Here is a 19246-nt window from a genome sequence, read left to right on the forward strand (position 1 = left end):
AAAATCATTCAAAAGGGTATCTGTTCCAAATTATTTTTTTATACAATTTTAAAATTTTAAACTAATCAATTAGTATTATTATTAACAAAAATTTTACCCAGATTATTAAGCATTAAAGATAACTATCAGTAATTTAATAAATATTTATATAATTAAATAAAGAGTTCAGATTTATTATTCTGTTATAACTCCAAGTATATGAATTTAGAAATTAAAATTTTTTAAATTCACACTTCTTGCACTACATAAAAAAATCATTTCACACGTCGTAAAAATCAATATTTCAAAAATGTGCTTACCGACAAAGTTTTAAAATCAAATGGCTTAGCAATCGCGTGAATGTTTGCTCAAGTGCAGTGCAGTATATCGTATACAGTGTACATACATATACTACGTCATATAAAATATAGTATATCTCTACTGTTCGCGTGATGCGAGGTTTGACCGGTTAATTAACACTGTTGTCCAAATGTTACTTACGACCAGGCCGATTGACGGACCGCTTAAACTCAGAACCCGTAGCTGATAATTTATTGTTTTCTCTATTTCTTATATACGTATGTTAACAAAAATGTCATTGAATCGACATACCATAATCTGATAGTGTTTGCCACTGCCAACTGTACTTACAGAGTACAGACCAACTTAAGCACGATATCTGTGTAGAACATCGCGAACCAGAATAGCTAAATAAAACATAATATTGTTTAATATACTAAAAAACATTAAATAAACACGAAATTATATACTTACGTTTATGTATTTGAAAAATAAGTTTGATAAAATATATAAATTCACAATTTAACAATTATAATTTATGGTTTGAAAGTATATTTATTTGTATCCCTGTTTGGAAAAATATTTATTTTTTAAGTATTCCAAAATGTAGTTCTTGGAGTTAAGATATCTTGGGATATTAGTTTTTTATAGCTTTGATTAGAAGGAGATTTAGCTATATCCCCTATCCTTCGTTCTATGTTTTAAAAGTATAGACATGATTTAGGTTTTGTCGAATTATGAATTTAATACAATAATACTTATGTAGGTATATTATACTGATATGTATCATTGATAAAAAATTATAATGTTTTTTTAAGTGTCAGATTTTACAATATTGTGAAGGTAAAATATTTAAAAATACATATTGCAGGTTATTATAATAACATCCATCTGCATGTATTGTATTCTTTTAGTTAGGATTAATGATTACATAAATTCCTAAAAACCGTAAAATGTAAATAAATTTACGAGTAAATATGGGAGTGTAATTATATATGATGGGAGACTGTTATTTTAAACAATTTACTATTGAGTTATGGTTACGCATAACTATATATACCTACGTAAGTATAATATAATTTATTTAACTTTTAAATTACCTTACTGCATATTTTTCGGTGAGATGGGTGTTTTCGAGAGAATTATTTGTAATAAGCGTGCATCCAAACGTCTAAATCCGGCCCAAAAAGTATAGGTAGGTAGGTACACCGTGATATTATAGCATATTTATGTAAAAAACAAAAATCGCGGACATGGGAACTAGCACACGCGAGTATATATAGTACTTATATATATACATGTGTATAAAAACGTATACGCTCGTGTGTGTATGCTTTTATATACATAGAACGAACATACGGCGTGCGTGTGCGTAAAAAAAGGGTCGAAAGAAAATATATCCGAGAAGAAAAAAAATAAAGAGAAAAAAGTGAAAGAATGAAACGAACGAAAAGCCCGAACGATTTGTCCGGGAGAGCGAGGTGAAATGGACCGTGAACCTTATACTGGCGGCGGCGGCGGCGGGCTGATTCCAGCGGGACCCTCGACAATCAAAAGCTGCATGATTTATCTGCAGCCCCTTTTCAATTGCAACGGCGGCCGGTAAGAACGCACGCACACACATCCACACACACATTTATATATATCACGATAAAGAGTATATATATATATATATGATGTGTGTAGTCTCAGTCTTCCCCTTCAACCCTGACCCACCGCCAAAGAATCGTCGAGGAGAACTGTCCGATCCAACGGGTCTTTCTGCATGTCTTCATCTCGGCCACTTTTGTTTATCTTCTACCCTCCACCCACACCTCGTCACTTACAGCAAGTTCTTACCACCCTCTTTCCGCGAGCCGTCTCTGTCACACTCGCGCGACCCGTCGTCTTCGTTTTTGCCAACCCCCCACCAGTCCACTCTCTCCCACCATAAATACCCCCCAACCTTTTTCGACGTACCCACCGCAGTGCCAAGCGATGGGCAATCAATTGCACGCGCAGCGCGACCGTCGGACGGATTACGACAAACCCCCTTCCCTAACCACCACACGCGCCCCTGTGAAAGGTCAACCATACTGATTAACTACCGTGCAGTGTCGGGGGAGGGAGGTAGACTTGTAACCGTGGTGTGAGCAGTGGTGCGGGCACGATGATCGGACGGTGGTTCTTCCCCTATTTTCGCATATACATATATATATATATATGTTTGTGTATGTGTACATGTTGTTTGACTAGTATCCGTATCTGAGCGGTGGCAGTGTTATCCGCTATTAAATCTTCCGCGAAAACGATAGCGCCCACGTGTGCTCGGAAAAACGACGGAGGGTTAAAAAAAAAAAATTAATCTAACGGTTGTTATTAGATTATTGTCCGTTCGAGTTATACCCTATATATATACATATACTATACGTCTATATACGGTATACCGCACTTTTTCCGAAGCGTAATCCACGACTTAGGCTCACTAACATTTGTTATATATATACACGCCAAATGTTTTCGATTTAGTGTTATATGTGATGGCATTATAAACCAGGGCACCTATATCTATAAACAATTATTTTTTATTAAATTTTTGGGGATGCGTTTCGGGATTTCTCGGTGCAATGACGCAGCGTGATGTAGCCTAGGTGGCTAAATTATGGTTATGTTTTTAGTTGTTATTTCTACAGTAAGTACGATAAGATTCAATGTTATAATTTTCCGTTTAAAGCACAACTGAAGGAAAGAAAATAGCACAAAATATCAATAAGTTGGATCTATGGTAAAATGCAAATCATATAAGAATGATTTTAAGAGTGTTATGACCTTTTATTAATATTCGTTAAATTTTTGTTTTATAGTTAATGCTTGCAAAATGTTTCACATTTTTGTATTTTAATTCATATTTTCATATAGTTTTATTGTAACATAATACATAAGTATACTGTAAAAAAACGATATCGATTTCGATTTTTAGTCTTATGAATTATGTAATTTTGTACAAATAATATTGTTAAATGTCAAGTATCGTTTTGATGATAGCTTTAATATAGTATATTTGATTTGTGTATAGTAGGTACCTAAGCGTGGCTATATATATTATTATATGGGAGTGTGTGACATTATATAATATTATTACTATTATGACGTGAGTGCATAAACTAACCTGCTGCATGTTAGTGGTTTTCTCGTTATATATACACGTCAGCGCCAGCAAATATGTATAAATATATATTAATACAGTTGTCGTATTATTGATACTCCGAGAAAACATTTATTATGACTAATAAAATCACATATAAATATTATATCTATACTATATCTAATATAATAATTTATATTAAATTCTCACCGGCTCTGGTGCATAATAATAATAATATAGTGTTTTATTATCATTACTGCAGCGGCCCAAGTACCGCAGCTATATAACCCGCACTGGCTACTTGAGCAGCTCAGCGACGACGACGACGTTAATAATAATAATATGACGTACAACATCCCGTAATATGACTGCTGCAGCATACTCACAATTTATCAAGATGTATAGAGCCTGTATGATATAGGTAGGTATATAATGATCTTATATTATTATTAACGAGTATATAGACTACTATAACATCAATGCGCATAAAATATAAATAATATATATTATATATTCACATTCGCATTGAAGTTTATGATGTGCATGTGAGTGCGCGCGAGCGTTATACAACATTGCCGCTTTTATATATAATGTAAACGATAATAGTGATTAAAAGCGATATAAATCTATATTATACATATAATTATCAGCGTAGTTACTTGTGTCTTATTAACACTTGACGTATACAACGGAAGACAGCTGCGGCACGCCAACACCGGTCGGATGCATAGTAGGAAACTAAAATGCATAATATTTCAGTATACATTACATAGTATAGACCGTGTAACGAGTTTACTATTTTTAATTCCGTTTCATTCGATGAAACTTATCTATTCGTTTTTTAAAATTCTTTTTAATGGTTAAAAATTGGATATCTATAATTGTAATGAAAATACGCGGAAATTGCAGCGCAAAATTTGCGATGAGTTAATGTAAAAATTGTGCTCTTCGAGTATAAGAGTTTAAAGAGTAAATTTGATATGACCAAATAGATTATTTAAGATATATACCTACGTTCTACTCGTAAAATAGACTTCAAAACACTTTTAGAGAATAAAACTAGACTACAGAGAATCATCATAATATTTGTGTGAGGGAGAGAGGTGTTGTAGCTCATTATTTTTGTATATTTAATATATATATATATTAAATAATATGTAACTACATATTATTGAAAGAGACGTTTTAAAAATCAAATTATATGCATCAAACATGTGTTTTCGCACTCACTAATTTAATCGGAGATAGAACAGAGTGAACATCTAGAGGGGGAAATATACATTTGAATCAACATAAATACTTATATTGTACATTTTTAAATATTATAAGTATAAAATTCGTCACTTGGGCTTAAATTGTCATTAAAAAATTATGATATAAATATATATGTCTATATATATTATTATGCCCAAAAAGGGAGTGGTTAACATGTATTAGTGTAAACTTAGTAAATTATGAAAATTATATAAAAAAATCATATCAGTTACAAATACAAAGAAAAAATATATTTTACACCTGGAGCATAGAAAATATATTCGGCGAAGGTAGAGGTATTAATACGTTCACAATATCTGTGTATTTACTACACTAATGAAGTATTGATTTGTTTGAAATTTTTGTTAAAATACAATTAATGTGTTTGCGCGAGTAAAAAATTGTCGGTATATGAGCAGGATATTATCGAACATTTACACAACTTTTGACGGTGGGTTGTTTCGATTATGATTTCTGCCAGAGACCAACTTGATACTAGTTCGTCGTCACTTCCTACTCATGCCATTATAAATAATAAATATATATTATACGTTCACGCCGTTCACGACGTAACTAAGTGTATACGTCGACTAGCAGTGACGGGGCCGCCCGCCGACGCGTCGGTCCAAGTGTAATTATTTGTCAGGAGTTTTTTTTTATTTTAAGTGATACCGGTTTTATTATCGTTTTAACACGGTTATAATAATAGTTCTCGTCGCGACTCGGCCTTATAATCATAACGCGCTTCTGTATAACTGTATGTATCTGTTATAACACTGTGCAAGTAGTGGTTTGGACGTTTGGTTGTACAGATTTAGAGAGACGGGTTACCGAAATCGTAATTACCGAATTTGTATGTTATACCTACGCATGTCGAGTATTATTTTAGATGGAAGTAAACTACAAAGTTTTCGGATTACCTAAGTTGATTTGGCAAATGGGTAGGTATCTTGAACGGTGTAAACGAGTTAACTCTCACTTTTTTTTCCAATTATAAATTGATAGTCTGGGACAATATGGAAATATTGAGAGAGGCTAGTTTGAAGCTAGCCTTATAGTTTATTTTTTTTTTTTTTGGACATACCTTTGAATGAATGAACTAAAAAATCTAAAAAATTAACTTACAATTACTAACAAAGTAAACTCTATACAATTTCAAATTTTAAATTTGGACAAAGTGGTAAAGGAGGGGGGCAGCTAACTTTTCGCGTGTTAATTAAAATACATAGGAATCAGCTGTCACATATATAGTAAATGAACGATTGTCGGTTACATAAAAAATGAATTTTTAATTATATTTTTCAATAACACGTAAAACCATATAAGGCCTAAAGACATACCACATAGAAAACTAGGGCTCATAACTAATATTATAATAGTATATTAACATCATACACACACAATTGACTGTTATAGGTAACGAATATAGAGGTTCCGACTTCAGAGCCGCTACAGAGGCCTTATTGATGCAAACTTACAGTTTTACACGACGGCGGCGGGCGGGTTTAACGAGATAACCAATAATAGCAGTTTCACAATCAAACGTCTGCAGTGATGAACTGCAGAAATCAAGGAAACTCGAGAATGAGTGCAGTTTGTGGGCAACGGAAAATCATTTGCGATTATAATTATCGTACAATCCGAAACCGACGGAAGTGGTAAAACGTTGCTCTCAATCGTATTCCAAAACCGGTGACGCAGATGTAGATACGTTGGTGAATCGCGTCCGGCAAAATTTTTCCAACCATGTATTCCGTGGTAACCCGATATTTATTCTATATGGGTAACCAGTAGCTGTATAAGGTACGCTGCCAACACGGAACACGACAGCTATATGACTCGCAGAGACGATACGATCATTGGTCGATCGCGATCGACGACCATTGCAGAGTGCCGCGCGGTAGCGAACAAAACTAAACCGAACAAAAAAAAAAAAAAAAACAAAACAAAACGAACAATACGCATCCTCCTCCTATAACCAATAATAATAACGATAAAAAATAAAATAAAATAAACGATTTCCATTTATATAGGTAGGTTACCGCAGTCTCCTTCGACGTATATATACCTCGCGCGCGAATACGATCGGCTTATAATAATAATAATAATACAATTGTAGTATATAGAAACCCTCCGAACGAGATATATTTCAGTGCGTATACATGTATATAATATCATACCTGCGAACATCATCCGCCGCCGCAGTTCAACGATTTCTCCGACAATTTCACCGAGACACAATGCATAATAATATGAAATATATTATTTACAGTATATAATATACGTCTTGACGTCCTGTATATAGCGCTTAAGTGTATGTATGCGTGTACAACGACGAGTACACATTTCGTATTCAACAGGTATTACGAAAACTGCAGCGGTGCAACGGAGGTCTGTGATTATTGTTTCTCTATGCATCTTCCACTCGCGCGGTGTTCGCGTATATTATCGAATATTCGTGCATCGATGATGTAGGGTTTTCCTCGAAATCAAAAACGCATACGTTAACCAGTTTTTGATTACCAATATAATATATATACTTACCCGTGGCTAGGGTGGCTGTTAATTTATAATACAATGTAAAATGTGGATTCACTCGAACAGCCTGCATAGTTGAAATTTCGTTAAGGATAATCAAATCCCAAAAATTCACAATCAATTCAGTTTTCAATTTGAATACCCAAGATTTTAAAATGTGATATAATGTCAAAGTTAAGTAGTTTTTACAGAAATTTAAAAATATCGAAAAATATACATTAACAATTTTATTTCATACCTGTTTTAAGTTGAACTTAAAGTCTATTTCCTTTTTTTAGAAATGATTTTTTATATACTCACCTACACTTCAACGATTTATTGAATTCAAACCGACTATGCAGCAAGAGTAAACAACGCTGTGATTTTTATAAATATTCATTGTCACTGCTGCGAGGATACTAAGGAATTTCATTAATTTAAAATATTTAACAATATTCTTAAAGAAATTTTTTTTATACGTTGTACATTTCTATAGAGATTTATAAAATATTTTTTTATTTGTTTGGTACTGGAAAAACTTTTTTAGGGTTGGCCTTATTTCCATCAATGTTACCCAATATAATTTATTATATGCGTATGAATTCAGGTCCATTATTATTATTAAAAAAAAAGTGTGTAAACAATACACACTGTGTTGTCCGTCAATCACCTGCGCGATACCGCGGAAGTATGTAAAATATAATTAATTACGAGTATAGTCACTATAGTCTGTGGATGTATGTTTACTGTTTAGTACCTGATGTACACCTGTACGGATTTTGATCTAGGCACACATGTGAAAAACCAATGTTTTAAAAAAGGTTGTTCGGTTAAGTCACTTAAGTATATTAAATTTATACACGTTATTTCATAATGATCTGGCAACGTTGCTTCGTTATTCGAGGACAACCGTGGCTCATAATCACGTAAGAGTCCCTAATAATTCGTTCTATTTACCAGTTGAAGTCATGACACATCTTGACATTATTTTCTAAAATTTTGGTTACTAATATCATGATTTTTCCCAATTGACAAGGATTGATTGAAGAATTTTCGTTACATAGATGAAAAAAATAATAATAATAACGCTCATAATATATATTATCATGTTTCTGTATTTATGTTTAATTTTACTTTATCTTTATACATAAGAAAAATATTAATTAGCACACAACAAATATAATTATATTACATTAAAAAAAAACATCGGTCGTCACCGACTTCGCCAATTTTGCGGTTCAAAAATTTACAATAAGAAGTCGGTAATATAATAATAATCACTAACAAAAAGGATATGTACATGTAAATTTTTTCGAAATTTTCTTCAAAACGTGAGCAGATTTTTTTTCTCATAAAAAGTCCGTTATTAGCACCAGTTTTGAAAAAAGAAACCGCATAGGAACAGTTTTGCATTAAAACACGTTTTGTTTTTGGCGAAATATAAAATTTTTTGTACTGGAATTATTTTATCAAATTTTACTTTAAAGACGATACAATTAATATACTTTCTTTTCAAATATTTTACTTTTAGGAACATATTTTTTCGTCTTGAATGCCAGGGTCGGGTACAATATATAATTTATAATATGTATTTATATTATATATAATAAATAATAATAGATTGATATTATTGTCTATTACTATTTTGGAAAACCAATACAATCTAAAATCTTTCCGCTAAAACTAATGAAAAAAAAAATCGCTATTTACTCATTAAAATAATTAAATATTTATAAGTTAAATAATATTATGATACTATTGCACGTTTTCGTATTATAGTTTCTCTATAATATATAATATATTATTATTTTATACATTCCCTAATCAATAAATATAATATGTATATCGTTATTATCTATTCATAGTAGTTAAATACACTAAAAAATGCCTTATTTATATAATATATAAATGTAAATAATTTTCTACAATAACGAAGTCAAATATATTATATATAGATTTATATATATTATATATACAACATAGTATAGAAACGCGTGTATGTGAGTGTAATACGTATGTGTGATGAGTGTATGACGTGTAAGTGTTTTCCAAAGGGGCGGTGGGGATGATTGGTAGTGGTGGGCGGGATGGGGGAAGGGTGCCGCGTGGTTTACTTGACTATCGCCACTGCTTGTTGTTCGTCGGCGGCGGCGGACACCGCTGCCGACGACGTAGAGTCCAGTCCGTTGACCATTTTCTCGATGGACTTCAGATCGCTGCTGGTCGGCGACGGCTGATTGGCGGACGTCCGGTGGTGGTGGTGATGATGATGGTGTTGCCGTTGCGACGGCGACACGGACGACTGTCGCGGCGGCGGTTGCAGCTGTGCCGCCGCCGACGCCGGTGACGGCTGTGGCTGAGACGACTGCGGCGGTGGAGGTGGTGGCAGCGACGGCTGCGGAGGAGACGTCTGTCGACCACCGCCGTTGGTCGGCGACTGAAGGTCGAGCGGCGCGGGCGGCGGCGTGCTGCCGGCGGACGAGCACCGGCCCGGCGTCACGGTTTCGAACGCAGAGCCGACGGACGACGGATGGAGAGGGTGATGGAGGCCAATGTGGTACGGATGAAACCGGCCCAGGCCAGCGGCCGCGGCCAGACCGCTGGTCATCTTGAACGGGTGACTGCCACCGCCGCCAGCACCGCCGCCGGCCGCGGCACCTTGGAGGTACGCCTGGGTGAACAGCGATCCTGGATGGTGAGCGGCCAGCGCCAGCTGAGCGTTGAACAGTAGGTTGGTCGTAGGGCTGAGCGCCGACGGGCAGAGCGGACCGCCCAGGCCAGGGCCCCCGGGGTACATGCCGGGATATAAGTACGGCAACAGATGCGGTGACGGGGGTATTGGTGGTCCGAACGACACGTTCGGCGACGGATAGTCGCTAGGGCTGTGTCCGGGTCCTGTGGAAACGCAAAACGCAAACCATGAATATTGTGGTCTGTTATGTAGGTAAAAATATGTCGTAGAGACGGGAGTTCGGTAAATGTGCGTGAATTACCTACATAAAATTGAATAGACCCCTTTTTACAATAATTGTTTTTGTGTTTACTAATAATAATTTGAGAATATTCTTTGACCTCGTTAACCAAAGTTACTAGTATACAATAATTGTATAATTATTAATAATCAGGTCATATTTACTTCAAGTATATCGTAATTTCATTCATAACCAATATTACTTGTAGATGACACTAACTAGCCTAACACAATTTGTTTAATTTTAAGTAAATATTATTTTAGTCATGTTTTATTTCTATTAAATTCTTTATTGTCAAAACTAATTTGATAAGGACTTTGCAAGAACATGATAAAAGAGGGTTAAGCTAAAATCGAGCACTGGACCGATGTTATACGGGCACCCTCTTAAATATTTTATGCTGTATACGTTTTGGAAAACAATTTGGAAATTGTTTGCCTACGGTTGAAGTTCTCTAATACTAATCTATCTTTACTGGACATATTGTAAACACATACATACTTAATAAATATAATATATAATTAATATAGTTATCACTTATGTATACAACTAGCTAATAAAGCAATGAATCCAAAAATTGAACACTATATAATTATATTAAAAATGTAAGTATACATTTTTAATTGTATAATGGATTATTTATTTTTGTTTAAACGAAAAAAAATATATAAGAAATTACCGTCAGCTAAATATACTCATTACACAATAGTTTAATACTTTAATGCAGTTCAATCACTAAAAGGCATTGCCCAACTATCTCATTTTGTCCGTAACATATAGGTATATATAAGTCATTTTGGGTAGTAATCTTAAGAATATTAGAATTTAAAAATTTGTTTGTAACTGAATAAAAGTTTTTGACGTTCATAATACGTCTATAGATTAAAAATTGTTTGGGGCAATGAATCTGTAATTTTATGATTTTTATACATCGATCTTTTTGGAGTCGAAATTATAAGACGTGTGCAATTTTGGATGCAATCAAATAGTCTAGTAAAATAATTAAATGACAGTGTCTCTTACCAGAAGGACCAGCCGACTCCTTGTCGGACGGTGAGTTCATTCTATCCCGGCCCGATTCGGAACAACTACTTTCTTGTTCACTGTCAATTTCTTGCTGATGAGTTTGTTGGTGATGGTGTTGCAGGAACGCTGCGTGATGAAGGGCTGGGTGACCTGCCAAGCGTCTCCTCATGGCGTCCTCTAAGAGCAGACTACCATCAGCCAATCCTGAGAACCATGAACCTATAGAATAAAAATTTTTTTTTAAAAATGCTCGTTTTAGTACAATTAAAATTAAAATCTCTTTTTTAGTGATTTAGACTTACCAGGTTGGTGAGGTTGATGGTGATGATGGTGATGGTGGGCAGAAATTGGTGAGTCGGGATCTCCTCCACCGACAACATCCAGTGGTTTGTCATCTTCGTGATCTGAACCTGAGGGCTTTTCGTCCTGGTTTTGAACTGTTTGGCCACCGTGTCGTTGCGCCGTCAACATTGCTTGCCTGAAAACACCATTACGTTGTACACATCTGCAGATTGACAGAAAAACAAAAATAAGCTAGCAAAAATCTTTTCGCGATGACTGTAAGACTTTACCATATCTATTCGTACATATATAATAATACGAGTATACTATCGAAAGACCACGTGGTAAAAATTTGTTTCTCATCTCACGCGAACGATCACGAGTAATCGATATTTTTTTTAACTTAGTTATTTATTTTATCAGTACTTGGAAGTAGCGCAATACTGCAGTTTTCGGTAATACCGCTATTCGCGAGAGAAAAAAATAAGATTTATCTGCTCAGTAATAATATATAAGTATATACCTACTAAACTCGACTGAAACTCATTACACAGCTGAGCAACGTACTTGTCTGTCGTGTTAAAACCATACAAGTAACGACAAATCGCATTATCTCGTTTGTGTTTACAGTATTATTATTATAGTTTTTTTTCCACAGTAATAAGGAAACGCGTGAAAAGGAAATCAAAAACACGAAATCAGCCAGTCTCGGCAGCAGCGATGACGACGATGATAGTTTTTATACCATTTTCGTCCAGAAATATAAAACAACACCATGTAGGTTCGCTAATGGATTCGGATTGACACTTGATTACGGTTGGGCACTACAAAAATAATAATCGTTTCATGGGTCCGTATATGGAATTCCGCCGTCTTGCCTGGCGCCAGCTATAAATGATATTATTAATATTACAGACGATTTCAATTATTATTTGTAAAAAAGTCCATAATGTAATAAACCACCCAAATTCGGAACGGTAAAATAAACTTACGAATTATTGAAATAATACACATGTAGGAAAGTATATTATAAAAAACGAAGGGAAAAAAGTTATTACTTATTAGAGAAAACTATACAAATGAAATACCATATTATAATAATATCATTATGCTTAAACTGGTACACTGCTGTAAATAAGTGTCAAGAAAAACAGTTTACACTAAACCCCTCTCCCTTTAGACGATGATAAGATTACAATGGTAGTCGTCGTGAAGTCAATTTTATTAGTACAATTTTTCCTTAGGTATTGACTAATGGCTTGTATGAGCCAACATCAGCAAACGCCAGAGTAGCAGAATAAAATACACGATGAGGAAGCCGTATTTGTGTATGTAGTTATTTTGTTATTGCTTTGTTCATATAGTCCTACTTAAAAATAAAAAAATATTATTTTTGAAAGTCCGCTTGATACGCGTTTTGATTTATTTTATGATTATAATATTCTGACCGGGATTGAAAAAAGTACAAGGCCGTGTCGATTATTTTAGGTGTTAGACAAAATATAATAACATTCGTGTAGGTTCCGGCGAGTGAAAAAATATTATACACTACAACAAAACGCATTGCACGGTAATTATTATAATAATTATTAATATTGTTTGTTTTGTAGAATTCGGAACACGGATTTATGGATATTTATTTTGAACGTGGTAAAGTAAAATATTATTAGCATGTTTTATCGCCGATAGCAATGGTAGCGGTAGATTGAACATTTAAAATATCATAACTTAATATTATGAGTAGGTATATAATATAAACGATTTAGGAAACGCAATTAAGATTGCTTAATTAAAACTGTTTTTAACGAAAATATTTTATACTAACACGATACACTACATAAGTATTATATTAATTAAGTAATACTACATTATTATTTTTATACTAATCGAGCGTGAAGTACTTAAACGGACGCGAAAAAACGACGAATATTAAAGAAAAAAAAACGAAAAGATTAATATTTTTTTTTTATCAATGGATATCAGCAACGGCGCACCAGCAGCCGCCCGAACAAAAAACAAACAAACCGAGTGGCTCTGCCGGCGGCGGCGGAGGTAATTTATTATTACAATATTTCTGTCAGCCGCCTCCTCGGCACCTAACCTATTACTACTACTACTACTTGCTACGTACATGCATTATTATTATATTTTATACGAGAGAGTACGCACACGTATACCGTCTCTGCTATATACCTGCTGCAAAGTCGCTGTTGCTATGCGCCGTTTATACCCATTACTGCACACACGCGCGCGAGCGCTTCTTTTAATAATAATAATAATAATATGTACCGGTCGAGGTGTGTAGAACAACGACGACGACGACGACGACAACACGATATACCTAATATAGTTAATAGTTACGGAGTCGGGTGCGCGTGCACGTCATGTCCCGGACGTCGAACGAATTAAACGAGACAGTCTATATGTATGTATATTTAAGTATACCCGTGATAATGTGAATACGTGTGCGCTTAAATGTATTTATAATACCGCACGCAAAACCGGGCTTGACCCGACCTGAAAGAACGTTCCGAGCTGGGGCGATTGCTTGCCAATCGGCTATCGGAGTTTAACAGTGCGCGAAAAACGGCGATGAAGCCATTTGCGTAGGGGAAATGCTTTCAGGGGAAGTGGAGTAAATGTTAGGGCTACCTAGTCCTAGTTAATACCTATTATAAGACTAAAATCATCCGCAGCAGACTATAATTGTGCCACCATAACCTAACCATTGTCCTTTTGGTCAACTTACAATTTGCTACTCTGAAATATATCATACATCTTTATTAGTGCTATACGGTTACACGATGCGTAAGTATCTGTTTCTATTGAATCTTACTGTTATGCTATAATACATTTATATGAACCCGAAAATCAAGGCCAAACAGTAAATCACGCTGGTGAAATAGGCGCGGACGATGCGACTGATATATACTACGTTTTGAGATTGTAGAATAGGCGTTTTAATAATATTTTTTTGAAATGCGTAATTAAGAACTTGCGAAAAATGAACGTTTACGGTGAAAAGTTCACAAAATGTTATTTACATTTTTTACGTAGTCGTTTAAACGTAACCCGGTCTTTAGTGTAAACGATAGAGCTCGTGTGCGGGTCACGGCACGGCGGCCAAGTATACAATTAAAATGTTGGCGGAGGGTCACAGCAAAATTATACGCGGGCCACCGTAGTAATATCCCCGGGGAACGTTTAAAATGTTTCGAGTTATGCGGTTATTTTTTTTTTTTTTACCAAAGCCCACACCCACCCCACACCACTCATTCAACTTACCAACTGGGGATTTCAAACGCGGCGTCAGTATAGTATTCGTAGTCTTTTTCACGGAATTAAATGGGCCGCGAACAGCACCCCTCACCTCCCTCCCCAACCCATGATAATAGCCGTCGCATTATTATTAGATATATCTGGTGGGCGTCGACTTTTTAAATTAAAAGGCATTTCGAGACGACTCTATATACGCTCGCGACCTTTGCGGTGTCATTAGTGGGATCTCCTCTCTTTTTTTAGTGTACACGCGCGCGTGTGAGTATATATATATTTCTTTTCGTCCTTTCCTTTCAACCCTCCCCTTTCCCACTATGAACTATCCGTTCGCCCTCTCGCCTCTTTATACCTAACTAACATAAAGGCTAAACTATACATAATATAAAAAAAAAATACAAACGCACCGTCCGTATAGTAATTCGTGCAACGCGCGCCCGAAACAGTCTCACTCACTTTGACCTTTATCCTGTGACGACGACGCCTCGCATATCATTAAGTCGAATTGTATATATATAAGCTAAACCAAACAGACCGACTAATACTAAACTAACTACTGAATAAAAGGGTGGACGGCGGCGACAATTGTCAGGAAAAAATCGATAAACGACTAATATACAACGATAATAATATAATATCGTTTTTGAAGCCTTCGCAGTACTGTTATTTTAAGAGTATATTGTGTGTGCTTGTATAAACTTTTGTGGTTTTCAATATTTTTTTTTCATTGCGTTTTTTAAATTTTTTATACGTGTTTGGAATTAACTACATTATACTACATATTATATTATTATTATAGTGTAACATAATATTATAATAAGCGAAGAATTGTGTTGTACGCGGACAAGCGGCAATAATCACGCGACGGTCTCCGCATAGAAATCAACTGATAATAATATAATAATATGTGTTCACATATTATGTATTATTATTTATATAATATCATATATATTATATAGGTACCTGCTGATCAATCATCTTGATTGCGAGCGTCACACTTTGAAAAAAACTATTAAGCGGCGGGTTCATTATTGCACACACGCGACGTGACAGAACGAAATCGTATCGCGTAAAAATATATTTGTGTTTGTGTTTAAGTATTATAACAATAATCGCACTTCCGACCGGTAAAAAAATAAAAATGTAAATTGTATCGTTCTGTACACGTTGTTTTTTGTGTTTTTATCGGACGATCGTTTTCACGATTTGTGTATGTATGTGCATAATAATATTATAGTGAACGTGTGCGCTCGTCATAAATATCAATTGAAGGTAATTTCGACGACGAACAAAAGAGAAACAGTTTTGGTTTTCAAAACACTAATGATAATAAAAATACGTATATTTTGTCATCTACAACGCATTTTATAAAATAAAAATTCATTATTATGTCCATAGTATTATTATATATGTAACCAGATAGCTTATGTACTACACCGTATGCAATATGCATAGTGTCCCAATAATTCTAAATGTATGTAATAACTAATAAACAATAATATTTGTACTCACTTTTTTTCTCGTTTACCAGCACCAGTATCTCGGAACCCTTTGGCGAATGGGTTGTTGTCAATTTTCAACTGAGTTATCTAAAAGTAGAAAAAACACGTGTAGTGTCTATATATAACGTTGAACGTGCATCTTTATTACGATTTAAGTTATCAATGTCAATTAATTACTCAGATATTATACGCAAATTAATATACCATGAAAAATTAGTCATTACCTTTTCATTTTGATATGCCGTAACAGCGATAAACTCGGTTTCCTTGAACACGTAAGTACGGAAAGTTGAGTACGGTAACTTGATGATGTCGTTGGCTCTGACTAGATGGAAACGAGGCTGGTATTTGTGCATCGAGTTCAATATGGTCTAGAAAGAGAAAAAAGATCCAATATAGATAATTTATTATTTTTGAAACGAGCGACACGAGGTGAACGCGAAGGGGCCGGTTGATATATACGTGCAAGGCACCTGATGTGTTGGGACACAGGTGCCGATTGGCCGGCGATAAAAGGCTGTTTGAATTATTAAAAACCCTCGTATAATACGAACACGACACATTAACAAAATGCGGAACGACACATCCGGCGAATTTTTTTTCACCCCGAAAAACGGTTGTTACGACAATACATACAATGCATAATATATATAGGTCACTACAGCATTGTTTTACTAAAATATATACATTATATACATTATACACAGTGACCGGAGTGACACGATTCGGCTGTATTTGTAGTTCTATGTATACAGTAACTAACAAGTCCTAATTAAATAACGTAAAAAGAAACAAAACAAAAAACATATAAAAATTCCCTTGCGCAAAGTACAAACTATTATTAATAGTATCATTGTATAATTAATTTTCGAATTACGATTTTTAAATAATTAACAACCGTTGGCGTTATTATTATTTTTAGCTTTTATTCAAATAGTGTCATGTATTAATATATATTCGTGACAAGTATAATATATGAAACGATTAAATATAACCGAAAATTAAATGTTAAACGAATAAAAATAATTACCCGTTAGTATCATATTATTTTATAAGCCTAATTACGGGTTTCCAATGCATACGAATTAGTTTTGTCGACCAGCCGACGATGGCTGTATAATATACGACACAGGTATATCCGTAGCACATATATTATTATACCAGAAAGCCTATAAACACGAACGTTAAGGTAATATTATGTATGGGTAATATATTTATAAAACTGCAGGTATAATATATAAGGTCGGAAATCAATAACAGTTTTCCGATTGCGATCTACCACAGCGGCATGTATAAGTGATCTCCCACGCCAAATATTAACAACGATAAAATAATGTATAAACGCGCAGTTATACTATCTTTGTAATATAACCTCCGAATACACGGTAGAATCGAAAAACACAATTTTTTTTAAATTCAGGGTCACACGTGTGTCGTTTTTCGCGCCATTCCGCTTTTTTTATTATATACGAGCATGTATTAATATTATACGAACACACCACCATCGGACGTTGGTGGCGACGGCGGCGCCACAAAAGACGCCGGCTCCGTGTGTGTGCGCGCATACGGGTCGTGCTGGCGGTGGCCGGACCGGAGAAGAGAGGAGATCTAACGATATAAAATATACGTGTAAACACGCGCGTCGTGTGTGTGTGTGTATGTGTGTAAAGACAGACGGGGAGGACAAGTCTCGGGAAAAGGACTATACGGTGGAATTGAACAAATCGAACGACATACGCGCTAGTGGAAGGTGGAAGGGAACTGGTCGTGACGGTCTATTCACTCTCTCTCTCTCTTTCATCTCTACGTCTCTCTGCCTGACCACAGTGTATGTGTGTAAAAGGACTAGACGCCGGTCGTGTCCAATTATCCTTGTATGTGCGTTCCGTTTGACCGGAGACACATGATATCCGTTAACTCCTCTCGCCTCCCCTGCCACGCTGCAGTGTTCCTAAACCGGGACAGCAAGTTGAGCTTTCGCGCGGGCCCGAGAAAATATATGTACGTGCAATTTAAAAGTATCTCTCGTTTCCGTATCCATCCGGGCGCCCTAGTGTCACACGGTGAAAGGAAACCAAAATTAACGAAATAAAATCGGTCCCTTAACAGCGCATCAAAAAGTATAAAACAGCAGAAATAGGTCTCCGGAAATCGTAAGAGTAGTTATATAATATAATAATATATTATTTACTTATACCTACAAACAAGGAATAAGACCCGAACAAAAGAAAACCCCTCTCGTCGCATTGTTTCCGTGAGGTAATATTATTCCGTATAGACAGTCGTGCGAAACCCAACCCGTATACGACGACGACGATACGTTACGCGCCATGTTATATGGCTCGTATAATAGCTGGTGTACAGAGGAGGCGAAAAAAAAACCTAAGACCGTGTATAATAAAAACAGCAAAACGTACAGGTCGCAACAGTCAAGTAAGTAAATGTAGGTATATAGTATAATATATTATACCAACGGATGAGCGGGACACGGACGATAGCAGTATAATAATATAATATTATAATATATACAATATATTATGTTTATAATATACCTATTTAATATAAAATAATTGATATGGCCGACGACAATCGTCTCTCGGCCGTCGTCGCGTTTATTATATTCAAATCGGACGCGCACGCGGACAGACATCATTTGGCGCCACCGCCGCCGCCGCATCGTGTTTTTCATTCAACAAGACCTCCGCCGCGTCCGGCACGTTCTCACGAATCTCTCACGGCTGCAGCGGCGGCGCTCGCCTAATCACTCGGGTCCGCCACCCACCTCCCCGCTATGGACCCAACAGTGGCCCCCGAGGCATTTATCTCGTTAAAACAAAAAGATAATAATATCATGTGTATACATATGCGCGAGCGCACAAGCGTGTGTGTAGTGGTGTGTGTGTGTGTGTGTGTGTGTGTGTGTGTGTAAACTAACTGCTGTATTTTAACCACGCGAGATCGGAGAGAGAGAGAGAGTTATAGAGCGATAGAAAGAGATAGTTAGAGATAGGTAG

At 35.6% G+C, this 19246-nt stretch overlaps 2 protein-coding genes across 13 annotated transcripts in view; both read right to left on the reverse strand.

Annotated features, from left to right (window-relative positions):
- Window positions 1-19246, reverse strand: part of LOC114120346 (Fanconi anemia group J protein homolog) — a 273602-nt gene that overhangs the window by 109333 nt on the left and 145023 nt on the right. The gene's annotated exons all lie outside the window — the stretch shown is intronic.
- The window catches only part of LOC114126047 (optomotor-blind protein), a 49832-nt gene continuing 38857 nt past the window's right edge, over window positions 8272-19246 (reverse strand). For 9 of the 12 annotated variants that reach the window (XM_050201553.1, XM_050201561.1, XM_050201554.1 and 6 more), the window contains 5 exons: window positions 16457-16603; window positions 16243-16319; window positions 11475-11677; window positions 11170-11391; window positions 8272-10069 (listed from right to left, as the gene is read on the reverse strand). In XM_050201553.1, coding sequence (XP_050057510.1) covers window positions 9285-10069; window positions 11170-11391; window positions 11475-11677; window positions 16243-16319; window positions 16457-16603 — 1434 coding nt within the window. In that variant the 3' untranslated portion in view covers window positions 8272-9284. The remainder of the gene's footprint in view (window positions 10070-11169; window positions 11392-11474; window positions 11678-16242; window positions 16320-16456; window positions 16604-19246) is intronic. The other 3 variants (XM_050201556.1, XM_050201559.1, XM_050201564.1) reach the window with 1 other exon arrangement.

Source organism: Aphis gossypii, chromosome 2 (genome assembly GCF_020184175.1).
Source record: "Aphis gossypii isolate Hap1 chromosome 2, ASM2018417v2, whole genome shotgun sequence".
Taxonomy (NCBI): Eukaryota; Metazoa; Arthropoda; class Insecta; order Hemiptera; family Aphididae; genus Aphis; species Aphis gossypii.